Genomic DNA, 20,738 nt, shown 5'->3' on the forward strand with positions numbered 1-20,738 from the left:
TCTATCTTCTGGGAGTGGCATTTTCCTCTGCCTGTTATCAGCAATCGCCATATATTTAAACCTGCAGAAAACGTTTCCACATAAGTATGTATACTAATATAAGTTCTTTTTTAAAGGGAAAGATTCATTTTGAACATTACTTACTTGTCTTTACGAAGCTTGTAGACAATCCTTATCTGAGGCAAGTTAACAGCCGGCCATTCGGGTAGATGCTCAAAAATTGCATATGAGTAGAATCCAGTTACATTTTTACGCATTATGTACCTGAATGATACAATATCCAAATCAAACTCTCTGTCACTCTCACACATATATATGCATGTTGTATATTATACCTCATATCGACATTAATGGGAGCAATACTGTCTTGGAGAGAAATATCCCATTTCCTTGAGAAGGAAACCTCAACCAGTTCCTCATTTTCCACTACCACTTCAAAACTTGTGCCTTTGGTCCTGCCTCAACCAAAGTATATAAATATTATAGAAAGACCTGACTTGATTTGTTTTGTTATATGCTCGCTAGATCGATGCATACTTACCGCTCAAATTTGCCTGTGGTTCCAGTTGCTCCTTCTTCGCTCCACACAAGGTCCCAATACCTAGTTTGGTTTACAACATATGAAGTTTGTATAACTAATAATAGACTGATCCATGCATATATGCATATAACGTATCTACAAAGTACAAACATTCAATTTACTACCCTCGATCGTAATCTTTGTTGCGAATTTCTAGTACATTGTCGACGCCTTGGTAAGAGATTCCGGTGACACAACCATCTGGTTTTGATATAGTCACTTGGACTATACCATTTCCAATCACCACCTGCATTTGCCATATTCATAATTTTATATATATATATACATTACATATAACATATGGACAAACATTTATAGAAGAAGCTGTGCTTAAAAGGATATGTTACATGGTTTTCGTGGACTTCCAACTGAACAGAATATTGGTTCGACATAAGTTCCTCTCGCTCTCTTGCTTTCTTGGGTTTTCTCAGAGATATGAGGTCGAAGCTTTTGTAGATAAACAATCTGTGGATAAGTTTGATTAATCTTCAGCTTGTAGAAATATTTTGATTCTTCTTCAAGTTTAGACAAGTGGTATCTTTTAAGCTTAAAGCTTCTTTTTCTTTTAACTTTTTGGGTAAGTACTGTATTCTAACATATTCCCTTGGTTGGTCTATTCTCAGTATCGCACGCAAGATGTTACATTTGTGAAACGTGTTATTGAAAAGTAGCAGGGAATTGAACATAGCGATCATCATCACCCAGGCTCATTCAAATCCACATATCACATGTACATAAGATGAAACCAATATTTTCAAATTTGGGTTTATGTGAATATGATTTCTATGTTAAAATTAATTATTCGGAAACCATGGTCCCACAAATAAAAATAACATTATCATTTACGCACAGTAATGATACATTAGCTAAGATACATAGTCTCATTTGGTAGTCAGAAACTACGGAAGATGACAAATATTACGTTAGTAATGGAGTGATTTATTATCAAGTCTACAAGCAACCTCTTAATGCTTGGCGTTACGTCATCCATTCCTTTTGTTGTTTCCTGTTGCAGCATGAAATGGATGAGCGAGAACATCAGTGACCACAAGTCAAAGGTTACACCTTCCGTCCACTTTCCTCTTTCATCCATATATACACACTTGTGCTTTATCTTACAACCTGTTTCTGTCTTCTTTACTTCTTGCAAAGGCAACAAAACCTTCTTGCAAAGGCAACAAAACCTATTCACCTTGCAACAAATTCACTACTGCATCCATCATTTACATTAGTTTGAGTAATGGGATGATTTACTCAATCCCCAAAAAAGCTTACACAACTATAATTGGAAACATCACCTGTGTTGGAGGATTCATTGGCATGAAAATTATGCAATACAACAAATTCACAAGCTGAAAATCTAACCCACTTTTTAGGAATTACCATTACTATCTTGGGAGCTTCACAAATTCATGAGAGTCACCTCGCACATCTAGACCATCGATGAGAAGGGAATATAACCAACCACCTCACCAATCCCCATTTTTATTTCTTAGGAAACTAGTGTAGCTACTAGCGTAAGACGATACAAATTCTTAGACCTTAGTTATCATGTCCATGGTGTAAACGATTTTATATGAATTCGAGAATCATCTTAAATTGACTTGGAACACAAAGGAAATTAAGGAAAAGCCACTAATGCACTTTTATCTACTTACTTTTAATATTTAAATATAGCTTATCAAGGATCAGATTTTGATGGAAGAAATAAACACGTTAACTATGAGGAGTGCGGCTCTAATAGCTGTGACCTGCAGAGTAGACCTTTCTTATAGGATGGGGATCGGCTACAGTTCTCTAATTTCTTAAAGTTTTGGTAGCTCGGGAATCCTACACAGTAAGAGAATATCTAGAGGGGTACAGAAGAAACTAACCCTGATGTGCCAAGACATTACATATTCGCACAACAATGCATTCTAGGCTAGGAAAGCATCTGAAACATAGGATTGGTTTTAAAAGTGTAGTGTGAGAATAATACTTAGTGCAGATTTAGAGATTGGTGGGGGTATTGGTGGAAACAAAAGATCCCTTCTCACAAATGGTCTAGACAAGAGAGATAACTCGAGCAAACCTGCCAAGTCTTCCGCTTAATCAACCACAGCGGTCCCATACTAAAATGGATTTGCGCCGCATCTCAGTCAATCTTATCTCGATTATATGTACCCGTTTTCAACTGCGTTGACAAAGGAAAATGAATATTCAGATTCACATTCATATTGTGACCACGAGCAGCATACACACACTTAAGTTGATGATATAAACTTGAAATTCATGCATTGCAAGTTGATGCAATTGCAAAGTAGCCTTTTTCATTTTAAACTCTATAATTTTTAAAAAATGACTTGCTTACATTCAGTCAATGAAATTTTTGATTTCTCGACAGTAGAAACAAGAAGTTTTCTTTACTTTCTCTTGTTAGAAGACATTAAGCAAAATAAAAGCATCCAACATTCTCAATGTATTGGGGGGGAATCTATTCTAGGCATTTGCTTTTTCAAAGAAATTAGGTTGCATATATGTGGCATCCAGAGACTGTGAACACAGATGAAAACTATCTTAAAAGAGAGGTTGTATCAGTATCACTCGCAAGGGTGTTTTCAACTCTCACCCCTTGAGCATAATGGGGGTTGAATGAGCCTATTATCTTATCATATAGTTTGTGTGAAAGTATTTTTTGTTTTAAATTGATGACACAAGAAAATAACAAGTCTTTTATTTTATGCTCATAACTAAACTATTAATTAAGATGTTCTTCAGTAAACAACACAGAAGAAGTGCGATCTTCAAAGGTATGAAACTAGCAAATACATCTAATACAAACAAAAAAAAATAGTGAAGAAGAGAAACCAAACCTGAAAACAAGAAGAGGAGACAGATCCACTCAAGATTGAGAAAACTCTCATCCTCTCTCTCTCTCTCTCAGCCCATGGGCATATCAAAATCTGCACATGCAAACTAAACTTTAGATACATAATTTAGTAACCAAATAAAACATAATCCTAAATCGGATCTGCAGCTCAGGAATTCCGATAAGTAAAAGCTCATGCAGCTGATCAATCACTAATAATTCCTATTTCAAGCGGAAACTTATATAGAATTCATCAAGGGGGGGGGGGATTTCACAAAATGTCATCAAAGTAGAATCAAATCACAAAGTTAAGAAAGATACTCTGAATTCAGACTAACCCGTAGAAGTAATCGACGCTACGAATAACATCGAGAGATCAAATGGCGGTTCTCCGTCACGAGATCCCACCGGGGGAAACAAACAAAATCAAAGGAAAAAAGCCGGTTTGAAGTGAGGTGAAATATGATGTTTAGCTGATTGAGAGGAGTTGATGAAGCTAGGGCAAGAGAGAAAGATGAGATAGAGCAGTGAGGAGGATTAAGTTGAGGAGACGAACGGGAGAGAGGGTTTTATATAAGTAATGGCAAGGAAGAACGAGCTTAATTCTTTTATAAACTACTACTACTTAATTAGAGTACTAGTCTTGATTAGTGCGTTAATCTGAGAGAGAGATTTCTCAATCAATAGTTTAATTGAATTGGGAAGGGTGGACATGTAGGTCTCGCATCTGGACTGAAGCGGCTCGCTCGTGCGTCTTTCTCTATTTTTTTTTTTTTTTTTTTTTTTTNGTACTTCTTCCACTACTTTATATCATGATCGGTGACGCTTCGGTTTCGTCGACTCTATGTCGTACACTTGCTCAGTGAGACTATCATCAAGTCTGCGATCATCTCCGACGTATATTTCTATTTTTTACTTTACTATAGAATAACTTTAAAATAGAGTATAGTTTTTCTTCCATATATTAATTAGAACATCTCTAATGTATTTTCTATTTTTATTCATATAGAGTAAACTCTAAAATTCTAAAATAGCACATAATTTATTTTTTTCTAATATGTTACTAATAATAGAGTTAATATAAAAAAAATTAGAGTTAAGAATATAATTACTCTAAATATAAAGAAATCTTATTATTTATTCTATTTTAGAGTAAGATATAAAATAGAGTTAAAGTAAATGTTAATATATAATAGAGGTTTAATTCTAGAATAAAGTGGGACTGGAAATGTCTTTACTGTGTTTTTAGTAAAAAATACAGTTGAGAATATAATTAATCTAATATCATAATTTTCTATTTTAGAGTAATATATAGAATATGATTAGAGCAAATGTAACTTTATAATAGATTTTTGACTCTAAAGTAGAATGCGGCTAAAAATACTCTAAACTGCATAAAATTAGAAGAAAATATATGTTAAAAAAAATTAATTTGTACATTAAGGAGATATATTACAAAAGCAAATTAGGGAAGCACATTTTATATCCATTATTAGAATAACCATATTTTCTGTAATTACTTTATACGGTAAATTATAGCTGGTTATAAACTCGTTCATCGTTAATGAAATACCATCTTCTTTTTACCTAAGTTTTTATTACAATTAGCATCCAACATCCCAATCAAAATTTCACCACAACGTTTTCAATATATGCAAAATTTGAATGGTTGTCGTGGTTGAAAACAAATCTTTTTGTGGAGTGAACCCACTTTTTATTTTATTATTCATCAGATGTAGTCTATTAGTAATATAGACTAAAAAATAGAAAAAAATAACGTGTTGAAAAAAATAAATTGATATCTATTTGCTGTCATACAATATTGTTTGTCTATTTTACGTATCTATATTAACAAATTAAAGGGTTATTACCATTTATATTAAAGAAAAGGAAAAAGTTCTGCGTATTAGCTTTATAGAAATCCACTATGGAAGAGCAAAGAAGAAATAAAAAAGGTTGACTGACTACTAGGGTATGTCGGCCAAGCTGAACGGAGGCGAAGCCATTAGATGACCAGTGAATTGTTTTTTAATATGAACCTAAATTTTTTAAACAAAAGAGAGAAAAATACTAGAAGAAGAAGTGTCGCGAAGGAAGAAGAAAAAGTAGAAACGACACATGTCCAGCTCCAACTTGACCATTATGGACCAAATACAGTTAAAAGCTTTGATTAGTTGTCTCCTTGAATGAATACAAATTAGTCACGTTTCTTTTCTAGCTCCTTCCGGATCTGTCAGGCTCCTATTTTTATATATTCCTTCGAGTACATTTTTTGTTAGTTTATTTTAGTTTATTCCATTTCAGATTTCGCTAGTTACTTCTTTGATGATGATGGAGGACCACGGATTTATAGATTTACTCGTAGATCAGTTTGTATATTTTATTCAAGTATGGAAATTTCATTCGATCGAGTTCTTGAGAATGTGTATTAAAATGCAAGTGCTTCTAGAACAAAATATATTTAATAATACAATTGTTTTATTTACCAAGTATAGTGTAAGTTGAAACCATCCGATTTCTAACAAAAATGAAAGACATCCGAATTTTAACCGACGTACAAAAAAACGCTCAATAGAATCATCGATCGTTTAGAAAAATAGAGCTGTGAAGTGAGCACATATGTTTCAAAATCTCATAATGATCATAGAGAAATTATTGCACACCGTTTTCTAATTCTCCTGTTTAGCCAAACCCTAAGTTTTATAGTATAAAGGAACTACTAAAATATTAGTCTTAATTATTTCGAAAATGTGATCAAATTAAAAACGAATACATAATAAGTTAAATATATGCATACAGTATAAGAGATGCATGGTTCCGATGTTTTGTAACTTTATAATTAAGTTAGTAACCTGATTTTCGTAGATTTGAAAACTCAATTCAATGAACGCGAAATAATCCAACTTCCCCAGCTTTTATTGAAATAGTTAGAAATATTGTTTATGCGATGCATCATGCATGCATCTTCCCTACATTTATACAAAAGTTTGGCTGTATCTTCCAAATACATGCATGAGTCGACTATACAGATTTGTTTCAGTTTGCATGCTTCTTTTGAACCAAATTCATGTTGGCACAACAAAGGCCACCAAATAAGCAACTTGCCGTATGATCAATAATATGTAAAGAAACTTAGTTGATGGAATATATTATTGTTAATCATTTCTAATATTATACTGTTAAAAGTTTTCAAAAGTAATTAATATGGAAACTTTAGTTAAAAGAACGGAATCATAGAAAGATGTGTTGTAACTTGCAATAGTTTAAGTAATGAAAAAAAAAATCAAATTGTTACTGGATTGAATTTCTTCGTCGTCATTATCAAGGGGGAAAAAAAGAGAACTGTATAAAATACTAAGCATGAAGTACCAAGTTGCAGCTACTTGGTTATGTTTATAGTGTTATGGACCAACTTGTTCTCGTCCTTTTGACATAAAACAACATTAGATTTGTCAATTCGGAAGAGCCACGAACACTGTAGTAGGTTAAGCTGTGAAATAATATAAGAAAATTGATGACAACGATGGTGGATAGTGATCACGATGATGATGGTTATATTAGTTTAACATATCGGTAAATCTCATATGTGAATACTAAACCAATTTGTAAATACGAAACCAATTTTTCGTAATACTAAACCAATTTGTGAATTATCTAATTAATAATTTGTTAATTATTTGTGAATAAACTATAATTTTTTTTTGTTATTTTACGTAAAATGAGATTTAATTTTTTTTTCTTTTTTTTTTCTGTAATGAGATTTGATTACTCACTGAATTTTAATACATTGCAGTAGAACTCTAAGATGGGTATTCCATATTTAATTATCATGATTGATTTTTTGTAGGATACGGATCCGGTTTTATACGTATGGTTTAAATCGCTAATTACAAATCTAAAAACATTATAGATCAGTTGGATTTCAAATTCTCCAATCGAAATAATAATTAGTTCGGATTATATTGGTTCGCATCTGACGAACACCTGGAAGACTCGGCGAGTTATATAATGAAAGATTATATTCGGGTGTCAAAAACATTATGCTAAATAAAGTTGGTGAATAGTATTGTTGTTTTTACAAATAAGGTATAATTAAACTTTACCAAAAAATAAGGAATAATACAATGTCAAACTTAATGTATCATTTTTTAATTCAAAATCAGGGTTTGACGAATCATATTATTCAAGCCTAAGTGAATAATTCATATATTATATTGACATATTGTTGTAGTCGCACTAAGGAATAATAAAATGTCAAACTCAATATCACACTTTTGGTTTTACATCATGGTGGACGAATATTATTATTTAAGCCTAAAATGAAAGAAATAAAAATAAAAAATATTCGTGCCTTTAGTTGATACGGAACCACTATTATGTACGAATTGTAAGAAGAAAGTACTCACCACTTAAATGGTCAGTAATAAAACGTCTTAATCCATGTGTTGATCTCGTCTTACTGTGATCACTTCACTTTACAAAGGTGGTTAGCATTTTACTGAATACCCAATTGGAACAGCATGGAATCTTGTTTAATAAATTATGCTGCAAAGATTATCCCAAAACGTGGCACGGAACAAGCTAAGCTATCAACCAACCTTAAAGAACGAGTAGAACCAACTAATAAACATCTGTCGTCCCTAGTTAACAGTATACACATTTACATATATACTCAAAATGATAAGATTGAAAAAGTGATGAGAATAATGTTAGAAGCATGCATGGATCCTCCAGTCGAGCACCAGACCGTACGTATTCAAGTGATCAAGTCCTGTTTTCTCACAGTATACAAGCTCACGGTGGCTGTACATAGCTGGGCATATAATCCAAAACCGAACAAACCGATCCGAACTGATCCGAATTAATCGGTTTGGATCGGTTTCTGTATTGATTGTGAATCGGATTTCGACTCTAAACAAATCTAAACCAAAATCCGATCGGTTATCCGCTAAACCGAATAAACAGTTAATTTTTTATATATTTGGTTTTAAATGATATTATTTTTGGGCCTTGTTAGAAGCACGTTAACTATAAATAGATCTCTTATAAAATTTTAAAGAGAACCCGTGACCATGAGGTTAGGGAACATACCCTCTAACCATCTGAACGATTCCAACTTATTAATTTTACTTTCCAAATAATATATATAAGGGCATCGGTTTCAGTTCGGATTTTTTAAAAAGATTAAAAAATCTGAACCGATCTGATCCGAAAAATAACCAGATTCTAAACGGATTGTATATATCCCAGTCCGAAAAATCCGATCCGATCTGAACGCCCAGGGCTAGCTGTACATGTCAATGATATGCATACGGTAACATTTTTTGTTTTTTAAGTATTGCGGAGAGGATGCTGATACGAACCGAGAATTTGCATGAATATTGTGGCCGCGCAAATGAGGCAAAAATATTTTTATAATGAACTATAGTTTTTATTACGAGATGCAATGAGATGGTGGATGATGTTGACGTACCTACTTAGATAAATTGATGTTTACATAGTTTGTAGTATATTAGTGATCATGGCATGTTAATCCAAGAATATGCATGTTGAGGGGATTACAGAAATCAGGAGAAGCTGTGAGCAGTTTTCTCTTCATTTAGTCTTGGTATCGTATAAATTTTACTACAATCTTCTATATGTATTCATTAATTAAAAACAAATCAACAAGCTTGTACATTACACATATTCATTCGAGGGAAGCAGTTAAGAAACAATGATACACAGAGAGTTACATATCGTTTTTAAATGTGAAAGCTCTGCTTGACTATAATAACACACATGGATTTAACGTCGACTTTTATTCTTGGCCTTGGTGATTCGATTTCTTACAGATGCATCTGGCGGCTTCCAAATGATGTCATCAAGCTTACTACAAAAAGTCTTGTAGAACTGCAAAACATAAACTGGTTTTACTATACTGAGACGAGTCACACAAACCTCAAGGTGACACTTATAACAATTAAGGTCTTCTTCTGAAACTAACCTTAAGGTATTCTTCTGCGTCTCCTGCTGCGTTTTGAATGTCTACCATGAGAATTGATGGTGCAACTTTGAAGACCTTCAGATTTGAAAATAATTTATGAAGAGTTGAGACATAGAGAGACCAAAGTAAAAAGATAGATTGGTATTAAGAGATGTAAGAGAATTTACTTCTAGAATGACGGAGAAATGAGACGTCTTATTTGCAGATAATCCTTCTACTCTCATCTGAAAATGAAATTGGAGGCCAATAGAGGTTTAGATGATGAATCTAAATAAAAAGGAGGCTCTCAAGACATATTAAGCTACACATCACCAAAAACAATGAAGCAATTTCAACCGATGAGAAGACCTTGCCTAAGAAACTCTTGCTCTAGTTTCTCACCTTGTAATTACGAATGTGCGTCTTAAAGCCCATGGACTGCGACACAACTTCCATGCTTGAAAGAACCACGTTTGCTGGCTTGTGTGAGATGAACCTCGTCTGATGCTTCATGGAGTCCTGTGAACGCAATAATTGTATAACATGGAGAAATGAGAAAAGACAACTGAATAAGGAAGAGGAATGCACACAGCCGGTCATGCCCAGCATTGTACCTTTCCACGGTCAAAAAGAGTTGCGAGGTTCAGGCCATGGGATAGAACAATTAGGTCAAACGCATTTAGAGTCAGTGGACCTGTGTCCCCTGTTCCATCCTGTGCATATATTTGTTCCTGCAACGTATAATGTTACATAGAACATATATTACATCATGCTGAGTGCAGGCAGAAAGAATAATCTCATTAAAATTAGAACAACAAGAGACTCTGGAAACACATGCTTTATACACAATACTCAACAGCAAACAAATAGGGGACGAAGAATAGTGCCAACTGAATGCTACCTCCGGATCATCAAAAGCAGCATATACATCATCCAGGTTAACATGTTCGTAATCGATAAGTTGTACAGGAGTGTAATCCTTTAGAAACCATTCATCTTTCCTGATTTCTGCAATTGTAATTCGCTGCCAGAAAAGAAATGAGCAAGGCTACATTTGTCAGAATTTGCAAGTTGAGATGAAAAGAGTAACTGTGGACAACTTCACCCACAACTATATTATGTAATGCATTCAGTTGGCATCCATATTGTATAGACCTTCCAAATGATCCAGGACAGTTATGAAAGAATATGCTTAGACTTTCAGGGTCTATTTGAGTGTAGAACATAAAGATATGATTCAACCGCATCTTGTCAAAGATTATAATGTAATCTAGATATCTGTTCTTTCAAGCTGCTACTCTTTCAACATGTGATACATCTCTATAGCACAGCAGCTGGGAAAAAATTCAAGCAAAGATTTCCGCAAGGAAACTGAAAACTTACAGTTTCGGGATTTGGATCCAAAATTCTATTAATTAAGGACTTTGCCCCCAAAGCAAAATATGAAGGGCAAGCGAACTCAGCTTTGTCGATCTGAAAAATGTTGGAAAATAAGAAGAAAAGGAAACCATATCAGAAATATAGTACGTTACACAAGCACCTAGCCACATAACACGTTAGGTTTACAGAATGGACTCTTGACCACCACAGTGAAAATAATTAAGCCATAGCAATTTCTATAGATATTCCTAGTTAAAACCTAATGCTTCATTGGGATAATTAAACTTGACAGAAACAAGAAACAATACAAATCAACATAACAAAGAATCAAGAAGCAACAACAGAAGAGCTCATGCCTTACTATATAAAGTTGGCAGATCAAGTTCATCAAATGGAAGGTATCCTGCCATGAGAACATAAAGTATGACCCCACAGGACCATACATCTGCCACAGCACCATTATAACCCTTGTGACTGAGAACCTAAAACCAAAAACAGACAAGAACACATAAGCTACAATCAAAAACAACACATCATATTTTAAAAACATTATGATATATGATATACCTCAGGAGCAACATAATTGGGAGTTCCACATGTTGTCTTTAGGATGGTAACTCCCTACAGATCAAAGTAAGATAATTTAATTCATAAAGATGCAACAACAAACTAAGTTACCGAGATTTGAAAGAAAACATGAAACAGAAAGCCCCATTACTTGCTCAGGTAAGGCACTGAGGCCAAAATCAGATATCTTAAGGTTTCCTTGAGAATCCAACAGAAGATTTTCCGGCTGCAATTGACACACAAGTCAATCATCAAATCAACAAACAGGTGATGGAAGGAAGGGTGTTAATCTGTCAGCAAGAACTCACCTTTAGATCTCTATGGTAGACACCTTTGCTGTGGCAGTAATCAACTCCATCAATAAGCTGTTGAAAGTATTTCCTAGCTTCTGATTCACCAAGACGCCCATTACGAACCTATAGCAATGAAACAAGTGAAATCAGAGATAATGTCTTACCGAGTTAAAAAAAAAAACGCGTACTTGAGTTGAGAGCATTACTCACAATTTGATCAAACAGTTCACCACCAGTAATGTACTCCAGGATGATATAAATCTTAGTTCTACTCGCCAGAACCTAAAAAAAAAGGAACAAAGATCAAATTCCCATAAGAAAGCAAGGATCTTTTTATGCAAAGAAGAAGAAACAAAAAACATGAAACTTGCCTCATAAAGACGAACAACACAAGGATGACGAACAAGCTTCATTATCGAGATCTCTCTCTTAATCTGCACAAATCGTTGTTAGTGTTTGTTTAACAACTGAATGAATAAACAAATCTCAGCCAAAAATCAAATCGAAGAGAGTAAGTAAGAACCTGATCAACCATCTTGCGCTTGAGGATGGTACTACGATCCACGATTTTCATAGCGACGCTCTCACCGGTCTCCGTATTCTGAGCGAACTTAACTTTAGCGAAGGTGCCTTCGCCGATAGTTCTACCTAATTCATACTTGCCAACCTTCCTTACCACCATCTCTTGCTTTACTCTAATCTCCAATTTCAATTTCACTGCTGCATTTCAAGTCTCTCTAGGGCTAAAAGACTAACTAAAGAGAGAGAGAGAGAGAAGAAGAAGAGGAAAGGCAAGAGAAGAAAACAAAAACAGAAAAAGTAGAGTTGATGATCCTTTTTTCGAATTTAAAAATTGAATTATAAGGACAAATATACAGATTATAGAAGATGGAGATAATTAAAGCAAGCTTTTAATACTAGGAATGTCCCAAATTTGGGAAAGAGATACGTGTTTAAATGATCTTAATTACATCAAACGGAGTACTATTAAAGAATCTAAATTCTAAAGCCAAACAATTGAAAGGAGGAGTTAAAGAGAGGAGTCAGAAAAAGAGACTTTGACGAGGAGAGAGAGAGAGAGAGAGAGAGACGTGTTCGGCGACTACTTGCCACATTCTAAAATTCTAGTAGAGTAATATTTTGGGTTTTACACGTCATTATTTTCTTTGTATAATAAGCCTACAAGGTCAAACATTTTATACCATGATTTTTCACACATATACGACTCTCCTTAGCTTTTGAAAAATACACACACCTGTCTTATAGAGACTTTTATGACCGATTTGGTACTAGTTATAGCAAGACTACGACGAATTAAAACGTTGTTGATACGAGTGACCCGTTCTGTTTATTAAATTGACTTCGGAAAGCAGCTTATTTTGAAGTGATCGATATTCTTCTAATGATTGCCTTTTCAGAATGTTAAACAGCATATTGTTTATTTGAAAGGGATAGTTGAATCAATAAGACAGACATGCATATCTCTCTTCAACCCAACCCCCCCCCATTAAAAATGTTGATTAACAAACGTTAATAATGGCAGTAGATAGATAGATAACCTTTGATCATTGTTCTATTTTGGCTTCATTGTTATTTTCGTCCCATATTATGAGGTGTAAAAGGCCGCAACGGAAAGCCCAAACTTATTTTCCTGGCCATGAGAAGAAGCCTTCTTTAATCTGATCTACGTGTCACAATTTTGGGCTGGCCATATTTAGATCAATCAATGCAAGTCATTAGCGGGGATCTCTAATCTTTTTTCGCTGGTTCTATCGTTTTGTGTTCCTGTTGTTTTGATATATTTCAAGAAACACAGTCGAAATCTCCATGTCAGTCTCACCATTACAAAGATTTAAGAGAATCGTTGTAAGAACATATAAAAGCAAAGATATATAGAGCGCCTCGAGATCTTTGATCAAGATTTACGTCTTAGTGGAGACTATTATAAAACATTGCAAATAGTGTTCTAGTTTTTCTTGACGTACGGTTTGTTTAATATATGGCAGCATAAACAAGACTAGAAGTAGTAGACTAAGCCACTTAGGTATATCCATCCGTATATGGGAAGTTTTTTTAAGCTTCTATGATTCCAATTTCCAAAACACTAAAAAATCCCCACCAAAAATTCATTTGAACTATATATATAAAGTTAAGTTGGTTATCTAATCTATTATTACAAAAAGATGACCAGGAATGAACATTGTACAACTTCCAAACAAATATTTCTTCCTCTAAATTTTGTGTGTAAAAAAAAAAGTTGATTGAAATTGTAACAATCATAACTAAAAAAAGAAAAGGTTAAAAAGTGATTTGTACATTTTATGAAAACAGTACAAAACATCCTTTTTAAAGAATTTGTTCAGATACAAGTTTAACATGATTACCAGATTTAATCTCTCTAAATATGTCACCTGTCACAGCTTAAATATTTTAACAAGGACGAATCTTTAAAAGTGATAAAAAAAAAATGATGTTTGTTTTTGCCCCTTTTGTCAAAAACTTGATCATTCTTTTACTTGTTTCCTTTTTCTCTTTTCATTCATAAACAGTGCTACAAACATACAAAAGCTACAACACAAAAATATATATTTATTTTATAAAAAATTGGGAAATAGTCTCTCAAATAATGGAGGTGAAGTGGAGAGAGAGAGAAGAGAGACCAAAAACTCGAAAGAACCAATGCTTCTTTTTACCTATCTCTTCTCTTCTTCATCTGAATCGGACTTTTGTCTGCACATAAACTGATTGATCATTTTGTTAACAAGATCAAGTAAAAGAGTCTTTGGAGTGTTTGTGTTCACTTCTACTTGTATGACAGAAGAAGAAGAAGATAGCTCAGCAAAAATGTCAGAGGATGTTAAGAGATATCTCAAGTTGGATACACGCTCCTCCGCCGCCGCTACTTCTGAACCACCTTGCTCCTCCTCCTCCTCTGCTTCTGCATTGGCTAACAACAAGTCCCGAAATTTCAAATCTTTCGAGCCGCCCTGTCCAGACCACGTCCTCGAGAACGTTCTTGAAAACGTGCTTCAGTTCCTCACTTCCAGATGCGATCGCAACGCCGTCTCATTGGTCTGCAGATCGTGGTGGCGTGTCGAGGCTCAGACCAGATTCGAGGTTTTTATCGGTAACTGTTACTCGCTCTCTCCTCTTCGGCTTACTCACCGGTTCACGCGTGTTAGGTCTTTAGTGCTCAAAGGGAAACCTAGGTTTGCTGATTTTAATCTCATGCCTCGTAATTGGGGAGCTCAGTTCGCTCCTTGGGTTGCTGCCACTGCCAAGGCTTACCCTTGGCTTGAGAAGGTCCATTTGAAACGCATGTTTGTTACTGATGATGATTTAGCTCTTCTTGCTGAGTCGTTTCCTGGCTTCAAGGAGCTTACTTTGGTTTGCTGTGAAGGTTTTGGGACTAGTGGTATCGCTGTTGTTGCTAACAAATGCAGGTAACTTTGTAGATCTGTTGAGTTGAGTCTTTTCAGAAAAAGTTTTAATTTTTTTTTTTCTCATCAACTTATCAAGTGGGGAATGTGTTTTCAGACAGCTAAAGGTTCTTGATTTGCTGGAGTCTGAAGTCACCGATGACGAGGTGGATTGGCTTTCTTGTTTTCCTGCGAGTGAAACGCATCTGGAGTCTTTATCTTTTGACTGTGTTGAATCCCCTATCAATTTCAAGGCATTGGAAGAGCTTGTGGTTAGGTCACCGTTCTTGAAGAAACTTAGAACGAACAGGTTTGTTTCCCTTGAAGTGCTGCATCGACTAATGGTTCGAGCACCGCAGTTAACGAGTCTTGGGACGGGCTCATTCAGTCCAGAGAATGTGCTTCAGGGTGAACAAGAACCGGATTATGCAGCTGCTTTTCGTGCTTGTAAATCCATATCTTGTCTCTCAGGATTCAGGGATTTAACGCCGGAGTATCTCCCAGCTATCTCTCCAGTTTGTGCTAATCTCACCTCTCTTAACTTCAGTTATGCTAACATTTCTCCTGACATGCTCAAGCCCATCATACGCAACTGTCACAATATCCGAGTCTTCTGGGTATGTTTATCTTTCTTTATCATTACTGTATGGTTTTTCTAACATGTCTATATGAGGAACTTGAGTTACATGCATATCTTGAAATTTTTATAACGCAGGCTCTTGACTCGATATGCGATGAAGGATTACAAGCAGTGGCAGCAACATGCAAGGAGCTTCGTGAGCTTCGGGTTTTCCCTTTCGATCCTCGTGAAGACAGCGAAGGTCCTATCTCAGGAGTAGGCCTCCAAGCAATTTCAGAGGGATGTAGAAAACTAGAGTCTATCCTGTACTTCTGCCAGCGGATGACTAATGGAGCTGTAACAGCAATGTCTGAGAACTGTCCTCAGCTTACGGTGTTTAGGCTTTGCATTATGGGTCGCCATAGGCCTGACCATGTGACGGGAAAGCCAATGGACGTTGGATTTGGTGCCATTGTTAAAAACTGCAAGAAGCTAACCAGACTTGCAGTATCTGGGTTACTGACAGATGAAGCTTTTAGCTATATAGGAGAATACGGGAAACTGATCCGTACGCTATCTGTAGCTTTTGCTGGGAACAGTGACAGGGCCCTGAGATATGTTCTTGAGGGTTGTCCTAAACTGCAAAAGCTTGAAATCAGGGACAGTCCCTTTGGGGATGTTGGGTTGCGTTCTGGTATGCATAGGTATTGCAATATGAGGTTTGTTTGGTTGTCGTCATGTGTCTTATCCCGAGGAGGCTGCAGGGAAGTTGCTCATGCGCTGCCTAATGTAGTGGTGGAGGTGTTTGGGTCAGATGATGATGATGACGATGACACAGTCACTGGTGATTATGTTGAGACATTGTACTTGTATCGGTCCCTTGATGGCCCAAGGAAGGATGCTCCAAAGTTTGTAACAATTTTATGAAAACAAAAACTTGGGGGGTGCAAATGAGGCCATGTTTGGATGGAGAATGTGTTTGTAATTTTGTAAGTGTTTCAGATACACTGCTTGTTTACCGTTTGGTTTGGTTGGTTGTGTAGCCGCGAAGGAAGAAAAGTTTATGAGAAATCAACGAAAGAATCAATCGTCTTATTATTTGTTTTTGTGGTAATAATGGTTTCGTTTTTTCACAAACATTGCCAGATTTATTTACAACCATTTCAGGATTATTTTTCGAAAGAATCATTCGTCATCATCTATTTCGGCTTACTATTAGTTTCTTCACCATTCTTCTTGTCTTCTTCGCTCACCAGATGCTGCTCTATGGTCTCGATGAAGCCCGTAACTTTCTCCAAGCTTTTGTCATCAAGCCTCGGGACAGTATGGCCTTTAGGATGATGAACGACAACTGGATTCTTGAAGAAATTTATCAGCTCGGTTCCGTAAGGTTTCAAGAAATCAGTCTCTCCTGCAACCACCAGATACAATCATCAAAAGAATGAGCCTTTTTTTGAAGAATTTGGCAAAACAAGAGTTGAGAAATCAGAAATATACCTAAAAAGTGGAGGGAGAGAGTGTCCAAGGAAGAAGAATACGCATTCTCAATCAGCTTCGTGGATTTCAACATAGCTCCTCCAATGATTATGATGAACTTGATCTTTGGCACTTTCTGAAATGCAACTCCCTGCACAAAATTTGCAAATTTCAAATCAGACAAAAAGTCTTATGTTAATACAATTATGATTATTATTAGGTGTATGCATGTTATAGACACATACCTTAGCTTGCATTCCTGGTAAACCCCCAGACAAAATTGCCCCCTGAGAAAACCCAATGAGACCATCAAAGGGACCAAGCTTGATCATACGATCTTCCAAAAACTCCAAACATTTCTCGAAGTTGGTATACTCTGTGAATTCCTGAATTTTTTTAAAAATTCCTAACGTAAACACACACACGAATCGAGAGTATCATCTACATAAGAAAGGAGGATAAAAAAAGAAAAGAAAAAAAGAACTACCTTATTGAATTGGAACCACTCATAATAAGGAGGATCAAAGATGCCATCAACATCAGATTTGCCCTGACAAGGAAAAGGTGCGTCGAGAAACACGAGATCCAACCGATCAATTACAGATTTAGGCCACTTGTTAAGCTGTATCTTCATTATCTCTCCGCTCGTTCGAAATCCATGGAGACACAAAAACCTTGGTTTCCTCACAATCGACGCTCCTCCTTCGCTTCCCATTATTATTACACAAACTCACAATGTATTTTGTTATGGTTGTCTTGTCTTGTCTCTCCCCCCCCTTTCACAGCCTCTTTTATAAAGGGGACTCTCTGTTGCAATCTCTTCCTTCATCTTCTAGGAATCATCGTGGTTCACATTTGTATCGCACATGCGAGGGTCGCTAGATTGGGCTAACCTGATTGGTTGGCAAATTTTGGTCAAAATATCAACGGCAATGAAACCATCAGTGTTTACAACGTACGGTCGAGATTAAAACTTATGTCAGTGGAATCTTAACACGCGTGAGAAACGCCATTGGGTGTGCCCGCTCTAGTTAGGCGTCGGTCCAATTAAATCGAACCAGTAATTAACCGGATTTGTAGTCTATAATCTCTCTAAATCAACAAGTCAAATCCGGTTTTTGTGTGTTTTTCAATTAATTTTGTCAACAGATACGAGAGAAGGGGGAAGATGAGGAGAAGAGGCAAGGAAGAAGATGAAGTGGAGCTGTTGCTTCAAGCTGCTCAAGATGAGATGATACTCAAGCTCTCTGTTGACTCTCACGCTTCTCGATCTTCTTCTGATTACTTAGATCCAGATCTCCATTCTAGATTTCTCGCACTCAAATCTCAGAAGACGAAGACGAAGGATCATCATCAGAAACGACGGCCGAGATCGCCGACGAAATCAAAGGATGTGACTGAAGAAACGCCGGAAGATCTCATGCTTAGATTCTCGGCTCTGAAGAAGACTTCTCTTCCCTCCGCGTCTTCTTCGTCCTCTGTTTCCAAACCTGTTCTTCTTCAGGATGAGATCGGAGAAGATGCTGAAGTGGAGAAGCTGATTCAATGGGCTATAGACGCCGCTCGTCTCGATCCTTCTCCTCCTTCTGACGATGATGACAATCAGAGTTCCGATGACGATGATGATGAGGATGATTCAACGAGAGTTGTCAAACGCTAATAATATTCTACTTGTAAGGTATTTTCTAATGTTTTTGCATTCGCAGTTTGTATATCAGATCAAGTGTTTTCATTTGCTTAAACACCGTATAGTGTCATTGTTACGATCAGTAGAGAACACTTAGATTCAAACATTCATCATGATGATAGGTTGTTACAAAGATAAGATATTAGGACAGTGGGAGCTTCTTAATAAACTCTAATACAGCTTTGGCAGTGTTAGTGGCAGCCAAAGATCCAAACTTATGAACTGTGTTATCTCCTCCTACTCCAGCTAAATCTGATAATCCTCTGATCACGATTATGGGATACCCATTTGATGCGCACGTCTAGGTCATATCAAACACACAAATGTATCACTTAAACAATCAAAATGAAAGTGTTAAGTTAATGATTCAAAGATGAATAATTTACCATAGCTACTGCAGAGCTCTCCATATCTGAGGAGGAAACTCCAAAAGTATCGTATAAGAAATTTCTATAGGCTGCATTATCCACAAATATGTTAGCTGTGGCTGCTTTTAATCCGACCACCAATTTTGGTTTGTTTGGAAGACATAAACTTGCATTCACACACTGCGACAGCTCCATCTTCTGCACCCATATACCATAAGAAGAACAACCCTTTAACAGCAATGGAACTATTGCAAAACTCCTAAATCTGATCAAAATATCATTTTTAACAACAACCTCTAGATCAGCTGCAAGATGAAGCCACTCTTGAGTTGTGTTGATCCAAAACACGTTCTGAGGTGAATTGATGTGACCAGTGACTGAATAAAGCTGCTCCTGACCGTATCTGAGACTCCCTAACTCATTGTTGCCATCTCCTTGTGGTATATTATAGTTCCCGATATCTAAGGACGCTACATCCTCACCTCCCTTTGCGTTGTTTGGATTCTGGTTTTACTCAGAAGCAAAATCATCAGAAAACATTAGAAAAGAAGAAGCAATTAATTCGACATCAATATTAAATTAGTATTATTACCAGCCAATCCCACAAGCCAGCATTGGTGATTTGCTTAGGAATGCTCACATCTCCTATGGACATTGAGTTGTTCATATTTCCTGCAATACCAAAATGCACAATACCTTTCACATTGAACACATCTATCATCTGTTGTGTTACTGCTGCTGCGTTCACCTGCAAATATTTCTTAATTACATTTACCATCTCCGATCCCTTCTATACAAAGTGTAATAGTAATAGAAGAAATAAATATCTTCATTTCTTCTTTGATGTGGAGATAACTTTTTCTTATCATTTCAATTGTTTTATTTGGGCCTATATAAATGTTGCCCTTATCCCTAGTGTACTAGTTTTTTTAGATATCTCTAAGAAATAATAACCACATAAACTCTTTTTCTTGTTGTATTTTGTTTGGGTCATAATTAATAGCTGTGGTTACTCACCATTCCTCTCCCACATCTGACATACACAACCTTTTTCTCGTGAATTTTCCCTATTCGAAAACGTCTTCCTGCATTCATATGTATACACGTACTAGTCATCATAAAATCAGAAACTAATTACATTTTCAACTCAAAAACAAAAAAGGATCACTCTCTTAAGTTAGAAAATGGTAATTAAGCTCAGTAGGTAGATAGATACCAGAGAGATCCAAGTAGGGATGAGTAGGGTCGGCTCTGAAATCGACGCTGCGGAGAAAGGCATCTTCTTCGGTCTCAATGACAGTCACGAGGCCGATGTAAGTTCCTCTGCGGTTGAGTTTTCTGATGGGAATTATGGCAGATTCTAGTTTGTTGGAAGGTGTGGGTGAAACAGGCAAAACGTGGAAGGATGAGATTATGATGATGATGAGTAGAGGAAGAAGACAATTAAGAGTGTGGTCCTGGGAAGCCATCTTATTAATGTTTGGTATGAGAGAATTAAACCCACAGGCTCATATGTATACATACGCATATCATTGATATATAGAGAATAGAGTCCAAGTCCAACCTCTACGAGAGGCTGCTATGAGCAGAAAACTA

General features: G+C 36.1%; 6 protein-coding genes and 1 long non-coding RNA gene across 9 annotated transcripts in view; 2 read left to right on the forward strand and 5 right to left on the reverse strand.

Annotated features, from left to right (window-relative positions):
- The window catches only part of LOC104733323 (rhamnogalacturonate lyase-like), a 7,981-nt gene extending 6,933 nt beyond the window's left edge, over window positions 1-1,048 (reverse strand). Inside the window, exons 1-6 of one of the 2 annotated variants that reach the window (XM_019234255.1) lie at window positions 928-1,048; window positions 706-827; window positions 542-601; window positions 336-455; window positions 145-264; window positions 6-61 (exon numbers count right to left, since the gene is read on the reverse strand). In XM_019234255.1, the coding sequence (XP_019089800.1) occupies window positions 6-61; window positions 145-264; window positions 336-455; window positions 542-601; window positions 706-827; window positions 928-972 (523 nt within the window). In that variant the 5' untranslated portion in view covers window positions 973-1,048. The remainder of the gene's footprint in view (window positions 1-5; window positions 62-144; window positions 265-335; window positions 456-541; window positions 602-705; window positions 828-927) is intronic. The other variant, XM_019234254.1, reaches the window with a different exon arrangement.
- Window positions 1,395-4,181, reverse strand: LOC104731011. Its single transcript, XR_758546.1, has 3 exons — window positions 3,767-4,181; window positions 3,433-3,522; window positions 1,395-2,753 (listed from the first exon to the last, which is right to left on the reverse strand). It is a non-coding gene; the product is annotated as an uncharacterized LOC104731011 (long non-coding RNA).
- LOC104731012 (CBL-interacting serine/threonine-protein kinase 8) lies at window positions 9,065-12,652 on the reverse strand. Of its 2 annotated transcripts, none has more exons than XM_010450265.2 (14): window positions 12,157-12,643; window positions 12,005-12,067; window positions 11,844-11,915; window positions 11,649-11,756; window positions 11,492-11,566; window positions 11,341-11,394; window positions 11,130-11,255; window positions 10,777-10,866; window positions 10,295-10,417; window positions 10,008-10,124; window positions 9,796-9,912; window positions 9,582-9,638; window positions 9,415-9,489; window positions 9,065-9,320 (listed from the first exon to the last, which is right to left on the reverse strand). In XM_010450265.2, the coding sequence occupies exons 1-14, from the start codon at window positions 12,313-12,315 to the stop codon at window positions 9,216-9,218; spliced, it is 1,341 nt and encodes a 446-aa protein (XP_010448567.1). In that variant the 5' UTR covers window positions 12,316-12,643; the 3' UTR covers window positions 9,065-9,215. The 2 variants fall into 2 exon arrangements, with proteins under 2 accessions (XP_010448567.1, XP_019088883.1); XM_019233338.1 differs by having other exon boundaries at window positions 9,257-9,320; window positions 9,415-9,440; window positions 12,157-12,652.
- Window positions 14,229-16,706, forward strand: LOC104731014 (F-box protein FBX14-like). The gene is made up of 3 exons (XM_010450268.2): window positions 14,229-15,076; window positions 15,171-15,669; window positions 15,768-16,706. Exons 1-3 carry the CDS (start codon window positions 14,445-14,447, stop codon window positions 16,536-16,538), a joined length of 1,902 nt encoding a protein of 633 aa, XP_010448570.1. The 5' UTR covers window positions 14,229-14,444; the 3' UTR covers window positions 16,539-16,706.
- On the reverse strand, window positions 16,683-17,912 carry LOC104731013 (esterase AGAP003155). The gene is made up of 4 exons (XM_010450266.2): window positions 17,575-17,912; window positions 17,333-17,473; window positions 17,109-17,238; window positions 16,683-17,022 (listed from the first exon to the last, which is right to left on the reverse strand). Exons 1-4 carry the CDS (start codon window positions 17,800-17,802, stop codon window positions 16,811-16,813), a joined length of 711 nt encoding a protein of 236 aa, XP_010448568.1. The 5' UTR covers window positions 17,803-17,912; the 3' UTR covers window positions 16,683-16,810.
- On the forward strand, window positions 18,155-18,855 carry LOC104731015. The gene has a single exon (XM_010450269.2). It carries the CDS (start codon window positions 18,256-18,258, stop codon window positions 18,745-18,747), a length of 492 nt encoding a protein of 163 aa, XP_010448571.1. The 5' UTR covers window positions 18,155-18,255; the 3' UTR covers window positions 18,748-18,855.
- LOC104731016 (bark storage protein A-like) lies at window positions 18,802-20,698 on the reverse strand. Its single transcript, XM_010450270.2, has 6 exons — window positions 20,359-20,698; window positions 20,160-20,227; window positions 19,735-19,890; window positions 19,437-19,646; window positions 19,161-19,340; window positions 18,802-19,075 (listed from the first exon to the last, which is right to left on the reverse strand). The coding sequence occupies exons 1-6, from the start codon at window positions 20,609-20,611 to the stop codon at window positions 18,917-18,919; spliced, it is 1,026 nt and encodes a 341-aa protein (XP_010448572.1). The 5' UTR covers window positions 20,612-20,698; the 3' UTR covers window positions 18,802-18,916.

This window comes from Camelina sativa, chromosome 12 (assembly GCF_000633955.1).
Source record: "Camelina sativa cultivar DH55 chromosome 12, Cs, whole genome shotgun sequence".
Classification (NCBI taxonomy): Eukaryota; Viridiplantae; Streptophyta; class Magnoliopsida; order Brassicales; family Brassicaceae; genus Camelina; species Camelina sativa.